This window comes from Hippopotamus amphibius, chromosome 13, assembly GCF_030028045.1.
Source record: "Hippopotamus amphibius kiboko isolate mHipAmp2 chromosome 13, mHipAmp2.hap2, whole genome shotgun sequence".
Lineage (NCBI taxonomy): Eukaryota > Metazoa > Chordata > Mammalia > Artiodactyla > Hippopotamidae > Hippopotamus > Hippopotamus amphibius.
This window is the reverse complement of record NC_080198.1, coordinates 85,910,282-85,927,959: the sequence shown is the minus strand read 5'-3', so window position 1 is coordinate 85,927,959 and position 17,678 is coordinate 85,910,282. Positions and strand designations below refer to the sequence as shown.

At 40.9% G+C, this 17,678-nt stretch overlaps 1 protein-coding gene across 1 annotated transcript; it reads left to right on the top strand.

Moving 5' to 3' along the window:
* The first annotated feature begins 13,200 nt into the window (after positions 1-13,200).
* On the top strand, positions 13,201-14,316 carry LOC130835001 (histone H3.3A). The gene has a single exon (XM_057706167.1). The coding sequence runs from the start codon at positions 13,335-13,337 to the stop codon at positions 13,743-13,745; it is 411 nt and encodes a 136-aa protein (XP_057562150.1). The 5' UTR covers positions 13,201-13,334; the 3' UTR covers positions 13,746-14,316.
* The last annotated feature ends 3,362 nt before the right edge of the window (positions 14,317-17,678 follow it).

Sequence of the window (17,678 nt, the reverse complement as noted above, 5' to 3'; positions counted from 1 at the left end):
CTAGAGAAAGTCCACGCACAGCAACAAGACCTAACACAGCCATAAATAAATAAATAAATAAATTAACCTCCCCCCATCCCCCCCAAAAAAAGCAATGCTGCCTTTAAGATGCCACTTCTTCCCATCTTGGACTAAAGAAGGAAGACCCTTCTCTACCTGGGAACATTCAACTGGGAGCTGGCTCTAGAAACTACATAGGAGATTCTATTGGAGTCCTTAACACTTTTTTAGAAAAACAGGAATTGGGGCTGACCCACGAACCACATCAGACCAGGAACAACTGAGAATTCTCTGTTTTGCATAGCCTTGAGTTAGCTGCATTGGCGTTGCAGAGAAAAGTCTGATCCCCAGGGGTTGTAGTACGAAAGGAACTAGGAAAACTCAGAAGGGTGATGGAAACTGGGGACTGGTGACAGGCCAGAAACAAGCCAATAATCACATGCAATCACTTGAAGCAGAAGGAAATGTTTGCAAACAGTGAAACTGGGGACATCAGGCAGAATCCTTTGGAGAGTCCCAGGACAGCATGGGGGGCTGTGTCTGTGGCATCCTCCCATTGCCAAGTGCAATGACATTGCCCTCAGTGGCCACACAGCAAATGTAGAGGGAATAACCTAGATGAATCAAAGCATTAGTTTTATTGTTATTTGGGGAATGGACCTCAAAACCCACAACTGGTTGCTCCACCTGAAAAAAAAAATTTACCTCCTGACACTCCATAAATAATCACCGCCTACGTGAAACTAAACAGGAAATGAAAAAGCTTGGTTCATCCCTGGAGAGATGCCACAGATGTGCATTGTCAGAGCTGCCGTTTAAACATGGATCACTGACTCGTGGCCAGGTGCCCTGGTTGGTTACCATGCCCTCGGGGACAGAAAATAAGGTACAGTACCTGACTGTGAACTGACTTTTAGCACTTAACAAGCTGAATGGAATCCACGTGGGAGGTGAACGATTGTCTCTGAGCGGCTTTCAGCACCCTATCTGATGTCTGCTTTTGTTTTGTATCATGTTTTCCAAGCTGAACATTGTTTTAGTGTGGATTTGGTGGGAATCTGTTCCCACTAAATCATGGGCCAATGTTTCCTCCTACAGGTACATTCTTTGACTTTGATATATCAGTGAATATATTTGTTTTGTATAAAAAACTACTTCTATTTGACAAGTTCTTCTTCCTGCCTAGCTCCCTTTCAAATAATAACAGCAGTTACTAGGTATTTAGTGTTTTCTATGTCTTACATCCTGTCCTAAGCTCTTTACATGGATTATGTTGTTTTATTCTTACTACAACTCCAATAACCAAGCGCTATGATCTTCATTTTTCAAACGAGGGAACTGAGTTTGAGAGTTTAAGTGACTTGCCCAATGTCATGTTACTAAGAAATATTTGCCTTGAGATCTTTGCAACTTAAAAATCTACAAATTTGGGAGTATGGAGTACTTCCTAAAAGGCTGCCTGCATAGAATCACTGTTTCTTTACTCCTAATGGCTGGAGTTTGCTCTTTTTTTTTCTGAGGCAAGTGGGAGCTGTGTTGACTCACCTCCACCTGCCATGTCATCACGCATCAGTGTTATCAGTACCCCCAAACTGCCTCATCTGAACTCTGGGCCCAGATATCTAGTGGATAAGGAGCCAGCTGTGCCGTTTGCTAGGTGCTCGTTTGATTGCCACTCTGTTTGGAATCAGTCAGTATAATACTTGGTTGATGACTTTGACAGAGAACTTTGAGTGCCTTTGCTAATCCAGCTCTTGGCAGAGTATCCTAACTGCCCACCCGTGGAATTCCTGGCTCCTGGAAATAATTTAGAATGTCTAGAAAGTTCAAGTTCCACAATGGATAGCGCGACAAGTTGTATTAAAGACCCTCATCCGCGGAACATTAAAATCCATGAACTTTGCTCAAGCGCTTCTCCACTCTCTACGTACTCAAGGGTAGTAGCCACTGAGACCAGGCTATGCCCCCCTTCTTTTTTATTTTATTTTTTTAATTTTTAATTTCTTTTTTTAACATTTTTGGCCATGCCACACTTTCCAGCCAGGAGTTGAACCCACGCCCCCTGCACTGGAAGTGCAGAGTCTTCACCACTGGACTATCAGGGAAGTTGTGCCCGCCTTCTTATTGTCCCAGCATGTTTAATATAACATTTATAATGATAAATGAACATCGATAAGACTACACATTTCCATGAAATTTTATGAGATAAATTATTGTGTGAGGTCACAAGAATATAGTCACAACATGCAGTTAAATGAAATACAGTAAGACAGAACAGTAAGTAAAGTTCCCATTTTAAAAAATGTCCTTATTTACATGTGTGAATAGGGGAAAAATAACTGGAAGTATTTGGAATACTGAATGGTATGTGCTCCTCTACATAGCTTTTCTAACATATTGTGTTCATACTGTTTCCTTTTAAGCATTGCATTTACAATCTGGAACAAAAACAGGCCTCTAAATTCATCATTTAGAATTACTAGCCCTCCAGCTTTTGGATATTACCATTAAAATGAATGGTCTGTCACAATTGAGTTCTACTCTTTGTTGTTTGTTTTTTTGTTGGTGTCATCAATGTTTTTAGATGTTTTGTAATTCTAAGAAACTCTTTCAATTCTGAAGAATAAAAAACACCCCCCAAAATAAACCAAGAGCTTCTTTCAGTGTGCTGGAACTGTTCTTGAAACAGATTAATTTTCTAGGAGATGAGCAAGGGATTTGGCTTCTGGCCACATGACGGGTTGGGACACCCAAAAAACCCTCCTGCTACAGACCACCTAAGTCCAGAAATAGATGGACCTGGAGTGACCAGGAGCTGCGCAGTATGGGGAGGGCTGGGGAAAAGGATGGGTCTGGGCTATGTTTTGAATGTTAGAAGTGTATGTAGGCTTTAATGGTCAGATCACATACACAGAAGATAAAATGATTTTGATTTCTTCACATTGACTACAAGACCAGCAAGTAACACTCCAAAAGGTTTCTTGTAAAGACTTCCAGCATTGAAATCTTTTAGAAATACTATATATGAAGTGAATGTATACTTTATAATTTACTTTTAATTTCTTATTGGCACACTATTAGTCTATTCAACAAATATTTTTTTCAATACATACCACATGCCAGGCTCTGTGCAAAGCATTGAACAAAACAGACAAGATCCCTGCCCTCACAGGTTTATAGTTTAGACCTGCACGGATCAATAAATATGGTAGTTACTAGGCATGTGTGTCTACTGATCACTTAATATCTGGCTAGTCCAAATTGAAATGTCCTATAAGTGTAAAATGCATACTGGATTTTAAACAATTGATATGGAAAAAAAGTTATATATCTTAGCTTTTGATATTAATTTCATATTGAAATGATAATAGTCTGGGTATACTGGGGAAAAGAAAATATGTTAAAATTCATCTGTTTCTCTTTACTTTTTTTAATGTGGTGACTAGAAAAATTTTAATTGCATATTCAGCTTATGTTACATTTCCATTGGACAATGCTAGTCTAGACCAAGGGTTCTCAAAACTCCCTGTACTCATAATTATATGAGAAACTCTACAAATACAGGTTCCCAAACTCCACCCCTCAGAGATTCTTATTCTGTCTGGGCTGAAGCTCTGGTGCGGGCGTTTCTTTTTAAAGCTCCAAGTGAGAAAATGTGCAGCTGTTGCAGGGGCCGTAAGAGACACAGAGTCGACTAAGACCCTGTCCCAGCCTGATCTGGGAGACAACCAGCTCGCCACCCTCCGATGGCCATCTTCCCTGTTTGTGGTGGTTTCAAAATATGTCCATGAGTTGATACTCCTCGCTTCAAGAGGCGGAGCTTACTTTACCTCTTCCGTGTGAATGGGACGTAATGACTGGCTGCTAACAAATGTGGCCAAAGTGGCCATATGTGACTTGAAACTAGGTCATAAAAGGTATTGTGGCTTCCCCCTCCCTCTCTCCCTCTCTGTCTCTGTGTTTCTCTCTCATCACTAATCCCTGGAGAAGCCTGCTGCCATGTTGTGAGGGCACTCAAGCAGCCCTGTGGAGAGGTCCACGGGGTGAAGGACAAAGGCCTTCAGCCAATAGCCAATAGAAACCTGCCAGGTGGATGCATGAACCACTTCGGAAGGACCATGTAACCCCAGTCAGACCTTCAGATGACTGCAACCCTGACTGATGTCTTGACTGTAAATCCAAGAGAAACTCTGAGCTAGAACGACCCTGCTAACTCACTCCCAAATTTTTGTCCCCCATAGGCTGAATGAGATAATAAATTTTTCTTGTTTTAAGTTACTAGGTTTTAGGGTAATTTTAGTACAGCAATAAATACCTAATATGCTGTGGCACTGGGCCTCCCTGCTCCCCACCATCACCTCAACCAGGGCCATTTGCCAATGGTGAGCCCCCAGCAACTCAGAACCACTTGTGAGAGAGTTGCAGGGCACTCCCTTTCAAGGTGAGAGTCCAGTGGCCACAGATGACGTTGCTCAAGCACCCAGAAAGGCATCTTGGTGCTGGCATCAGTGGTCACACAGCCCAGCTGCCTGGGAGCTGCACACCAAGCTGTAGCTTTGATGTGTTGCTGGTGGTTATACAGCACAGTACTTGGTGAAAATATACCAGGACCATATTCTGTGTCCTTGGACCTTTGCTATGGGCGTGAAATTTGGTGTGTCTCTACCTTCCTCCCCAACCTGTTTTCAAGTTCCTCAGTCTCCATCCAAAAACAAAGTTCACCTTCAAAAAAAGGGCTGCTTTGGGACTTCCTTGGTGGCGCAGTGGTTAAGAAACCACCTGCCAATGCAGGGGACGTGGGTTTGATCCCTGGTCTGAGAAGATTCCACATGCCATGGAGCAACTAAGCCCAAGATGCACAGCTACTGAGCCCGCGTGCTGCAAATACTGAAGCTCACGCGCCTAGAGCCTGTGCTCCGCAACAAGAGAAGCCACCACACTGAGAAGCCTGCAGCAATGAAGACCCAACGCAGCCAATGAAACAAAACAAAACAACAACAAAACCAGGGTTGCTTAGCAACACAAGCACATCTAGCCCATTTCTACTCCTGACTGCAGTCTCCTCTCCCCCAGCCCTATCTCACTTCCACCTATATTCTCAGACCCACAGCTACACTTGCCTACAATTGTGCTCTTTCCCTTACTTCTGGTATTATATACATCTCCACTCCCTTTTGCCTCCCCTTAATAACCCCACCATCCACATCCCAACATTTCCTGGCACAAAGACACTCCTCTGGAGGGAAGAATACAATGCACATTTCTACACAGGCTTTTCTCCCTGGAGGAAGCAATAAGGAAAGTGTCTTGGTCAACCGTAGAAAGAACTATTGTAGATTTGTGGTCTTGGTCAAGAAATTCTGCTCTAGTTGGTTTGGTAGTAATAACAACAGTAAAGTAATAATGCTTAACTTCCTTTTTTGACACCATTATTTTATGTTAAATTCCTTCAACTTGAAGTTCTTTAAGATTTATAAGGTAAGAATTTAGTTTCAACTCACTGGATCCCCCAAGTTGCTCTAAAAGGAACACCTAAGTATCAATATTAATCAAATGCCTCATGCTTTTTTTCCCTGCAAAAGGGGAAACAAAGATTACTTTATTCCTAAACTTTTCTTTTTCTCCATGTTTTTGCCTGGCTTGAAATCAGACTCGTGTTCTACAAAGGAGCGATTAAGTACAGACTTCTGTTTTAACAGGATGTATTTAAGGCAGCCAAGAGCACTCTCCCTGCATTAAGTTGAAAGTTCTTAATCAGAAAGAAAAATTGATTTCTTGTATTGACATACGTGTCACTTATTGTTATAAGGACCTATCCATGTAAGTGTAGGATAGTTCAGCCTTGCATGAATATGCAGGGTCCAACACAAGGGCATCTGCCTCCAGGCTGCGTGGGTCTGAGTCTTCCACTTTGCTGTCAGACGTGAATTCACATTTCTGCCCTTGAAAACATACACTTTTAAAGCGTTCTTCTACCGGCTGCCTCCCTCCTACTGCCTTCCACCCCAAACAGATAATCAGTGTATTTCAAAAGGTGCCTTGTTATAGACTCGATAACTGCAAGCGCAGCAGCTTGCATTTTGTGCTACTAGGCTTCACTCCCTATAATAACAGACAAAAGAGAAGTCTACTAATGATGTTTACCCACCTCGGCTTGTGTTTGTCTAATGTTTTAAAAAACGGTTTTGTTATCTTTAGACATTCCTGAACAATCGCTCTCTCGGAACATCAAGCACACGGAACGAGAGGTGAGGGTCAGGATGGGGGAGGGAGACGAGACTGAGAGGCTTCCTGGTCCAGTCCTCGCTGCTAGTTCAGCGCCATCTAGTGGGGTATTCCAAAGCGACTTTAGAGATGAGAAATGCAGGGAAGACCTTTTATCCATCCTTAGGCATGAAATGCAATCACTGTTCATCTCGTGTGGATTATACACATTTTGAATTATACACAACAGATATTTGACCTTACTGTTTAATCTTACATTGTCTCTAACCTGAAATAGTTGACTCCTTCACTCTCTCTTGTTGTGTGGGCAGGGAATGCAAATAATATTAAGATAATCAAAGCAAGCAGCGCCCTGGAAAAAATCACAGAGAGCGTTCCAAAGTTAGATAAAATAAAATAAAAGTGTTCTAACATGGCTCTTTATTATAGTTTTATTATCTTTAAAACCACATTATTGTAAAACGTAAAATTTTACATATTGTAAAATAAAATTGTAAAATTTTCTAGGTAATTGACATTTTAAGCACAATGATGTTTAATAATATTTTTTTCTTTAAGAACTTTTATTGAGATACAATTGGCATACAATAAACAGCATATATTTATAATAATCTATTTTTATATAAATTTATTTATTTATTTATTTTATTGGCTGCGTTGGGTCTTCGTTGCTGCACATGGGCTTTCTCTAGTTGCTGTGAGCGGGGGCTACTCTTTATTGTGGTGTGCAGACTCCTCACTGTAGTGGCTTCTCTTGTTATGGAGCACGGGCCCTAGGCGCGTGGGCTTCAATAGTTGTGGCGCACAGGCTTAGTTGCTCCGTGGCAAGTGGAATATTGCCAGAGCAGGGCTCAAACCCACATCCCCTGCATTGGCAGGTGAATTCTTAACCACTGGGCCACCTAGGAAGTCCCAAACTGCATATATTTAAAGTGTACAATTTGATTTTTTTTTCTTATTAGTAATGTATGTACGGCAACCCCAATCTCCCAATTCATTCCTCCCCAACACCCCCCTCTTTCCCCACTTGGTGTCCATATGTTTGTTCTCTACATCTGTGTCTCTATTTCTGCCTTGCAAACTGGTTGATTTGTACCATTTTTCTATATTCCACACATGTGTGTTAATATACGATATTTGTTTTTCTCTTTCTGACTCACTTTACTCTGTATGACAGTCTCTAGGTCCATCCATGTCTCTACAAATGTCCCAATTTCGTTCCTTTTTGCAGCTGAGTCATAGTCCATTGTATAGATGTACCACATCTTCTTTATCCATTCATCTGTTGATGGACATTTAGGTTGTTTCCATGTCCTGGCTGTTGTAAATTGTGCTGCAATGAACATTGGAGTGCATGTGTCTTTTTGCATTATGGTGTTCTCTGGGTATGATGTTTAATAATATTATTTTCAGAGCAATACTGAAGAAAATTAAACGTTTCTTTACGACCCTGGGTTGTTTATTAGGAGCGTCATTTACTATACAAAGTCCTCAGGAACACTTGTGATATGTCGGACTGTTTGCCCCACACAAAATGACCCCCATTTCTGTTAAGTCCTTAGGTCCTCTTTTCATAGCTTTTCTTCCCCTTTACTTACATCCACAGCAAGTCTACAATCTTGTAGCACCCTGCTGGACCACATTTCTTAAATTGCTTACTTACTTCAAGCTTAATGTTAGGTAATCATATAGCTAAATTTCATGGAAGTGTATCTACATTGAGTGAGACCCTCTATGGCTCATCTTTGGGTAAAATGTACCTCTCCTAATTAATGGGCTACGTGACAACATCTTTAACTGTCTTTTTCCGCATTATCTTGAGCTGTCAGATGTCTTCCAGAAAACTGAGGTGGCTGAATGAGTCACTTTCAAATAAGTTAAGAGCAATAGATTTTGGTATACTGTTGGTTAAGGGACATTTAACAGAAATCTATTCACATAGAAAATATAGAAAACTGGTACAACAACTTAAGGAAATGGCATATTAGATGCTCCCAGTCATCCTGCTGTGTCAATGAAATGAAATGTTGTGTCAATGAAATGTTAGTCATTTTATGAATAATTTTTGGACTGTTTCCTTTCTGAAACCAAGGGTTTAAGTGAGAGCTAACTGGACATTCTTTACTTTCTACTTAGTCTCAGATTCCTTTTGATGGGATGGTGTAGCAGCTGACATAAACTGAGAAGATAGTTACTTATTATCCATGACATTCTATTCCAGTTCTAAGATGGCAAATGGCCCCCTAGAGGATGAGAATAGTCATATGTTGCCTGTACTTATAGGTTAGAACATTGGTTAAAACATGTTGAGACCAAGATCATGAATGCGACTCCTCTCCCCAAGAGCAGGTCCCATTCTGTGAGGTCTAATGTTTATATCACTTGGAGAGCTCTCTTTCAGAAGGAGAATACAACATTACAATTAGGTAAGGAAGTAATTATTTAAGAATGCTATCAAAGAGGCGATAAACACTATAAATATCTCAAAATCCAAATGAACAGAATGTTTTTTATTAATTAACTACCTGACATGTCTACGATATTTTTTCTATTCTCTTAACTGCATACTCTTTAATTGCCTCTTTGAATGACAATTTTGTTGTACAATTTTTAATAAAAACACAGTGACGTATGCTTCAGACTTTCCTCTAGTGTAGGAAATTTTGGCTTGGCAAAAATTTAGAAGCAATGGGAGTTGGGATGCCCTTTATGCATGATGATGAGGAATCTCTTCTGGTGGATGAGCTTTGCCATTTGAAGTGAGAAAAACCAGAGAATTAACCAAGAGTTAATGTGGGAGGATCCAATTGGGATTATTTTGAAAATGGTTTTGATGCCTTCAGTAAAAGGAGACAAAGTAGCCCAGTGTTTAAGAGCTGCGGCTACTTGCAACTGTGTGATATTGGCAACAACCTCTCTGCACTGCAGTTTACTAATATCTAACACATGAAGTTGTTGGGAGGATTAAATGAGAAAATAAATGTTAACATGCAGGGCTTGTTGATTAAATGAGAAAATAAATGTTAACATACAGGGCTTGTTTTGTTGTTGTTTAGCTTTGTTTCTCAATTATTTTGCATTGAATATTAATAGTAGTAAAAAAGAAAAGTAAAAATAAAAAACTTTCCCAAGTGATGCTGACCCACAGTCAAGATTGGAAATGACCAGACCACACATGTACCAGGGATTTAGTTATATTGATGGGAGATGACCTGGAGGTGAGGTGAGAGAGAAAACAGTAAAATAATTCCTTATACAGTGAAGAAGAAATATATTCATTTTAAACCAGGCTTTACTGACACAAAAATGATGGATTTAAAGACTTGTTCAGTCATGCTTCCAAATCTCAAAAAAAAAAAATCTTAAAAAAAATGATTTAGATCAATTATTAAAATCAAGTCAAATGTATCTGGAAATTGCCAAATTTCTAGTGCTCCAAGGCTAAAGTTTTTCACTGAAATGTGCTGTTAAGGGGCCTTGAATGTGATGCAGCACCATGAGTTTTTTCTCTCTATAGGACAGGCTTGGGTGTCAGGCAGATCCGTGTCTGGGTCTGAGTTTTTCTGCTCACTCTCTACGTGACTTTGGGGAAATGATGAACCTCTTCAGAGTGGTTTACTTTTCTATAAAATAAGAATATTAATTTTGCTCCAAGGCTTGAACGAGAGTGAATGGCATGCTTTTAGCACAGTTTTGACACATCCTGGCACTTAATAAAAGTTAGCTATTGTCATCATTTTTATTATTTTTGTTTGGTTGCGAGTATGAAGTTTTTATTCTGGCTTTCATTTATTGGTTTATGATAGTTTTGTTTCCCCTAAGAGCTGTATTGGGTCCGTATATTAAATTTTGGGGTCTTCTTATTTATAACTCAACACTCTGAGGCACTGACAGAGATTTAAATACCCAAAGTGCTTAACAAAAAGTAGAATGCATGGGCAGGGTGTGTGTGTGTGCGTGCGCGTGTGTTCTGATTTCTTGCATTCAATATAGCTTTAAAATTGTACTTACATGTATAAGTGGCCAGAGAAATAATGAAAATGACATAGAAATAAGAAATTAACTTTTGGAACGTTTCTTAGAACAGTCTACTTTGGAAGTGGCCATGTATTTCTATAACATATTCCAAGATGCAACTTATTAACTTATACTTAGCTTCCTAGTGACTTGAGCTCCTTATAGATGAAATGGAGTTAAGAAGACTGACAATAAGATTTACAGAGTGTCTTTCATTCAATACATTTATTAGATGCAGCCGTGAAGGAGACAGGTGTGATTCCGGCCCTTGTGGAGCTTACAGTCTAATAGGCATAGCAGAGGTTGAGTAAGGTAATACGTGTTATGAAGGAAGAATGCAGAGGATAATGAGAGCATGCAACAAGCTACTGTCATCTAGTTGAGGAAATGGCATTTGCATTTGTAAAAGTTAAAGGTTATTATGGAAAGAGGGGCTTCCCTGGTGACACAGTGGTTGAGAATCCGCCTGTCAAGGCAGGGGACATGAGTTCGATCCCTGGGCCAGGAAGATCCCACATGCTGCAGAGCAACTAAGCTCGTGCGTCACTACTGAGCCTGCGCTCTAGAGCCCAAGAGCCACACCTATTGATCCCATGTGCCACAACTACTGAAGCCCACACACCTAGAGCCCGTGCTCAGCAACAAGGAAAGCCACCACAATGAGAAGCCCCCGCTTGCCGCAACTAGAGGAAGTCCGTGTGCAGCAACGAAGATGCAACGCAGCCAATAAATAAATAAATTTTTTTTTTTAAAAAAAGGTTATTATGGAAACAGGATTGGAGAGCAGGGTAAAAATTGGTTACACAGAGTAATTCAGCCATTATTAATGTGTAATACTTACTCAACAAATAATCAGTGAGATGGACAAATCCCTGCCTTCATGGAGCTTACATTCTCATATATATAATATATATATAGTACACAGCACTCGGCACGGTGCCTAGTGCACAGTGGGCACTTCATCAAAGTCAAGGCACTCTTCCATAAGCCTCATGTGTTCACACCCATTCCTTTTGTGTCCATCAAGTCTTACCTGGGCTGTTCTAGCAGCATCCCCCACTCAGCCCATCGGCTACACAGCCATCAAAGTTATCATCCCACAACATTTATCGTTTAATGCTCTACAGGGCTGTGTCTGTTTCTGGAGCATTTGTTGGAGGAAATGTCATCCAGCTGTCCCACAGAACCCTAAAAATGAGATCTGTTTCTTTGCGAGTTGGCTACTGTTGGCCACACTCACCCTGTCTTTGGAACACCCACTATGAGAAGGGTAGACGTTTCCTGAGGTTTGGGGGTTGGTCGTACAACAGCAAACTGAAACACGATGTGGTAGCCCTGTCAGAGCCAAAAATACATTTGCAACTGGAAATGTCTGGACTGAAGATTTAATAACGATCAACGGGGTCAGTAGGTTTCCATATGGGGTGCCAAATGATTGCAACAGATAACCCAGGAGCAGGCTGAACCAGTGGGGGCACGCAATAACGAAACAGAGGCAGTGAGCTTGACCACAGTGGCAGCTGGCTAAAGCGATAATGAGTGCCAGATTAAGTCTTCCAATCCCTAGACCATCTTCAGCCCATTTCAGGGCAGTTTTATAACCTAGAGACTATTCATGTGTGATTTTATTTTTTACTTCCGGTATTCAGTTGCTGTTTCAATGCATACAAAGTGGATTTTTAAAAAATAAATTTATTTATTTATATTTTGGCTGCATTGGGTCTTCATTGCTGCACACGGACGTACTCTAGTTGCAGAGAGCAGGGGCTACTTTTCATTGTGGTGCATGGATTTCTCAGTGCGGTGGCTTCTCTTGCTGTGGAGCACAGGCTCTAGGCACATGGGCTTCAGTAGTTGTGGCACATGGGCTTAGTTCCTCCACAGCATGTGGGATCTTCCTGGGGCATGGACTGAACCTGTATCCCCTGCATTGGCAGGCAGATTCCTAATCACTGTGCCACCAGGGAAGTCCCAAAGTGGATTTTTAAAGCAAGTTGCTTTAAAAGTAGGTTTCATCCCTTTTTATAGCTAAGTAATATTCCATTGTATATATATGCCACATCTTCTGTATCCATTCATTTGTTGATGGGCATTTAGGTTGCTTCCATGTCCTGGCTATTGTGAATAGTGCTTCAATAAACATTATGGTACAAGTTTCTTTTGGGATTATGGTTTTCTTTGGGTATATGCCCAGGAGTGGGATGACTGGATCATATGGTAGTTCTATTTGTAGTTTTTTAAGGAACCTCCAAATTGTTTTCCATAGTGGCTGTACCAACTTACAGTCCCACCAACAGTGCAGGAGAGTTCCCTTTTCTCCACACCCTCTCCAACATTTGTTGTTTCCAGATTTTGTGATGATGGCCATTCTGACTGGTGTGAGGTGATACCTCATTGTGGCTTTGACTTGCATTTCTCTGATGATTAGTGATGTTGAGCATCTTTTCATGTGTTTGTTGGCCATCTGTATGTCTTCTTTGGAGAAATGTCTATATATACAATGGAATATTACTCAGCTATAAAAAGGGATGAGATGGAGCTATATGTAATGAGGTGGATAGAACTACAATCTGTCATACAGAGTGAAGTAAGTCAGAAAGAGAAGGACAAATATTGTATGCTAACTCACATATACGGAATCTAAAAATGGTACTGATGAACTCAGTGACAAGAACAAGGATGCAGATACAGAGAATGGACTGGAGAACTCGAGGTATGGGAGGGGGCGGGGGGTGAAGGGGAAACTGAGACGAAGCGAGAGAGTAGCACAGACATATATATACTACCAACTGTAAAATAGTCAGTGGGAAGTTGTTGTATAACAAAGGGAGCCCAACTCGAGGATGGAAGATGCCTTAGAGGACTGGGGCGGGGAGGGTAGGGGGGACTCGAGGTGGGGGAAGTCAAGGAAGGGAGGGAATACGGGGATATGTGTATAAAAACAGATGATTGGGAGCGCAGAGCGGTTTTAGTCGTTCGTTGGAAGAGCTTCTGATTTAGCTCAGTGACTGCGGCTCTTCATTGGGTGGCAGGATCGGCGCGGCGCGGCGGTCGGAGAGGGGGCCGAAGACTTCAGTATTGGGTGAAAGAAAATGGCCCGAACCAAGCAGACTGCTCGTAAGTCCACGGGTGGCAAAGCGCCCCGCAAACAGCTGGCCACTAAAGCGGCCAGGAAAAGCGCTCCCTCTACCGGCGGGGTGAAAAAGCCTCATCGCTACAGGCCCGGGACCGTTGCGCTTCGAGAAATCCGTCGTTACCAGAAATCCACCGAGCTCCTGATCCGGAAGCTGCCTTTCCAGAGGTTGGTGAGGGAGATCGCCCAGGACTTCAAAACCGACTTGAGGTTCCAGAGCGCCGCCATCGGTGCGCTGCAGGAGGCTAGTGAAGCGTACCTGGTGGGTTTGTTTGAAGATACTAATCTGTGTGCCATCCACGCTAAGAGAGTCACCATCATGCCCAAAGACATCCAGTTGGCTCGCCGGATACGGGGAGAGAGAGCTTAAGTGAAGGCAGTTTTTATGGTGCTTTGTAGTAAATTCTGTAAAATACTTTGGTTTAATTTGTGACTTTTTTTGTAAGAAATTGTTTATAATATGTTGCATTTGTACTTAAGTCATTCCATCTTTCACTCAGGATGAATGCGAAAAGTGACTGTTCACAGACCTCAGTGATGTGAGCACTGTTGCTCAGGAGTGACAAGTTGCTAATATGCAGAAGGGATGGGTGATATTTCTTGCTTCTCATGATGCATGTTTCTGTATGTTAATGACTTGTTGGGTAGCTATTAAGGTACTAGAATTGATAAATGTGTACAGGGTCCTTTTGCAATAAAACTGGTTATGACTTGATCCAAGTGTTCAACAATTGGGGCTGTTAAGTCTGACCATACATCACTGTGATAGAATGTGGGCTTTTTCAAGGGTGAAAATACAAGTCTTAACCACAGTGTAACTTACAGTTTCCTTAAAAAAAAAAAAAGTAAACCTGGCAGCTATAGAATACACTATGTGCATTTATAATAGCTATTTTATATATTGTAGTGTCAACATTTTTAAATTAAATGTTTTACATTCACATGTGGTGGGGAGTCTTGTCATTAAGGTGTGTGTAATTTAGAGTCCGGTTGGTTTTCTCTCGTACCTAGACTGCACTTGTTTTCATACGTAGTAAAATGCTTTGCGCATTATGCCTTGCATAAGTCCTCATTCTACCACATGTTAACTAACCCTCTAGCTGATAATGCAAACACTAACGGGGGGATTTATTTATAAGGGCTCTAGACTATAATACGAGTTATTCACACCAGCATCATCTGTTACTTATATAGTAGGTAGTGCAGCTTTTCTTTGTGTTGTGGTTGGTCTCATAACTAGGTTGAGTTTTTCCTCTACCAAGAGGGAACAACACCGAACTTTTCCTTGTGGAGTTTGTATTATAATAACCCTTAGGGTAAACTTGCTGTGGGGGAGGGACACAGCTTCAGTTTATGGAACCTTTGCCAGTTAAAATGGTGTTATCCGGTATAAGGTTCTGGGAAAAATCACTTCATAGAGACGGCTTTCCAAGTGGTTTTAAGATTTATCCTTCTATTGAAGTTTTTAGGTCAATTATGTATGTTGACTAAATTTACAAATAAACTTGTTTATTCAACTAAAAAAAAAAAAAAAAAAAAAACAGATGATTGAACCTGGTGTACCCCCCTCAAAAAAAAAAAAGTAGGTTTCAGTAGATTGCCAGAGAAGCATCACCTTGTACATGATTGTCTCTCGTTTGGCTTTCCACCAAATTATTGTTATACACAAATTCCTATGCGACTGAAGTTCTGTGTTTGTGTATGTGTATGTGTGTGTGTTTAAAAAAATCCCCAGCATAGCCTTTGAAAATCATATCCACTTAAATATCTAATTTTAAAAGTGTAGTCCTTTTCTTGGGACTTCCCTGGTGGTCCCGTGGCTAAGACTCCATGTTCCCAATGCAGGGGGCCTGGGTTCTAACCCCGGTCAGGGAACTAGATCCCACGTGCCGCAACTAAGACCGGGAGTAGCCAAATAAATAAAATAAAATATTTAAAAATAAATACATAAAATTAAAATGTAGTCCTTTCCTTTTTGCTTGTTATTGCTGTAGTTAAAACATTATTTGGAGGCAAGGAAAAATGAAGCTTGAAAAATATAGGGTTCTTCAAATCTCCAAGTTCTTCATGGAAATTAACCTGTGATATATCTTCAACAAATATAACATTCAGGAAGAAAAAAACAGTTTTTATCTTCTCTGTTAGGATTCTATTGGTTGCAAGTAACAGAAAATAAAAATTACATTAGTCTAAACAAATAAAGATTTATTTGCTCACATAACTGAAGATTCCAAATTGAGCTGAGATTCATATTTCTTTCTCCTTTCTCAGATTCCAAGCGATCGTAATAAGTCTTCCAACAGCTTCTGGGTACATCTTTCCAGCTTCTAATTCGGAAGAAGAGAGCAAATGTTTTTCTCCCAGCATTCTTAGTGTACTTTCTGTGGTTTGTTCTGATTGAACTCACATGGCTCATGTGACTATCCTTGAATCAATCTCTGTGGTCAGGGAAATGCTGTGTGGTGATTGGTTCACGGTGGAGTCATTCATATGCCCCGCTCCTGGAGCTGGATGCAGAACCCTATGCAGACCACCTGAGAAGAGAGTGGAGGAGGAGAAGATCGACACTCAAAGCCAAGGCTGCTGCTGGAGGAAGGGGAAACGGATGCCGGGGAGATAAACAACTAATATTCACTTCAGCTTAAATCGCACTTCTCACCAAGTCTTGTTTAATGCTTTGTCTCCACTTACATGTCACTGGTCTGTCTGTCTGTCTGTCTGTCTCTCTTGCCTTCGTGTACCATTCTGAAGCCAGGGATACCTTCCTGGGGAAAGGGAGGATGCCTACTCCTATTCCTCCTCTGCTTCTTAAAAACAATTTTAACCTCCCATTGCCTGCAGAGTGCTACTCAATCTGGGATACATCCCCCGCTAAGGTTATGGCAGTATGCTGGAGGACTAAAACAAAGGATAAACTGGAGATGTCTTCCGTGGCCATCACTTTCACTTGAAGATTTAGAAAAATATACCAGGTCTATATTATCAAATATAAATATATTACAGAGTACGACTGTAAAACACATGAATTCAGATAAACCACAAGACTTCACATAAATGCTATGCCTTCAGTTGCATGTTTCGTGCAACATCCCATGTTCCCCTTGTGCACAAGTTAACTTGCTTATACGATAAAGCCCCAAATTCTTAGTTTGGCCCACCAGATTATACACAATCAGACACCAATCTCTATAGCCTCATCGCCTCCTCTCTTCTCATAAATATCTCCTGCCCCCAGAACTTTTCACTGTTTTCCAAATGTTTAATATGATTGTGCTTATTCATACTATGCCCTTTGTCAAAGATGTCCTTTCCTGCTCCACCTCTACACCAAGAAAACGTTTATTCACTCTTCAGTACCCAATTCAATCCAATATTATTCTATCCAATGTTATTTCCACACTAAAGCACATCAGAGTCAAATAGTAGTCCCTTTGAAATTTTTCCTCTTTGGCAATGAGCCACCTCTCCATTTTTGACTCCTGGAATATTTCATTTATGCCACTGTTATAACACATAGTACATTACGTAGAAGTTGGGTTATTAGGGGATGGGTCTCTCTCTTCCTGTCAGACTCTGGTCTCTCTGATAACCCCAGCACCTAACCCATGAATGGCAATCAGTATATATTGACTGACCAACCTGCAGACTGATGTTATGCGTCATTCTTATTTGTACTTACAGTGTCTAATGCAAGACCAAAGGAGATACTCGAACACACTGAATGAATGAATACCAAATGTTAAGATTTCCAACATTTAATACCAGATCCCAGAGATGCTTTAAGCTTCTTTCTTGAAATTAAGAGAATGGGGAAAGATATAGATCAGAGAAAAATGAGTAGTGATTGCAATAGGCCAAGCTCTTGGGCGATTTGTACACGTCTCATCATTCTCTTCTATAACATCCAGAATCATACTGAAGCTCTAGGGGAGAAAATGCCTCTCCAAATGTGACGAGAAGAAGTCATCTGTCATTAGAAAGGACTCTTGCACCTCGAGAAAAGACCTTGACCTCCTGGGCTTACTCTACCCTCTTGGGTATAGTTGTGTCTTAACTGAACCAGAAGAGATTATTTAAATCTCTTTATTTGTGGCAGGTCATACAGGGAGGGCGAGAATGGTCGTTAGGTTGATTTTCCATCACATTTTTGGCAGGCACTTGGTTTCCTCTTGTATCATGGAAGGAAGCTTGTGGGACTACCATCATTTCATGTGGTGTTGAGCAGCCAGAGATGGTCATTATTTGAAAGCAACTGCTCGTATAGACCTGGGTGCATCTTCACTTGGTGTCCAGGGCACCACTC

Excerpts from the sequence above, each read along its gene's own strand:
- LOC130835001 (XM_057706167.1), top strand. The coding sequence starts at position 13,335 with ATGGCCCGAACCAAGCAGACTGCTCGTAAGTCCACGGGTGGCAAAGCG.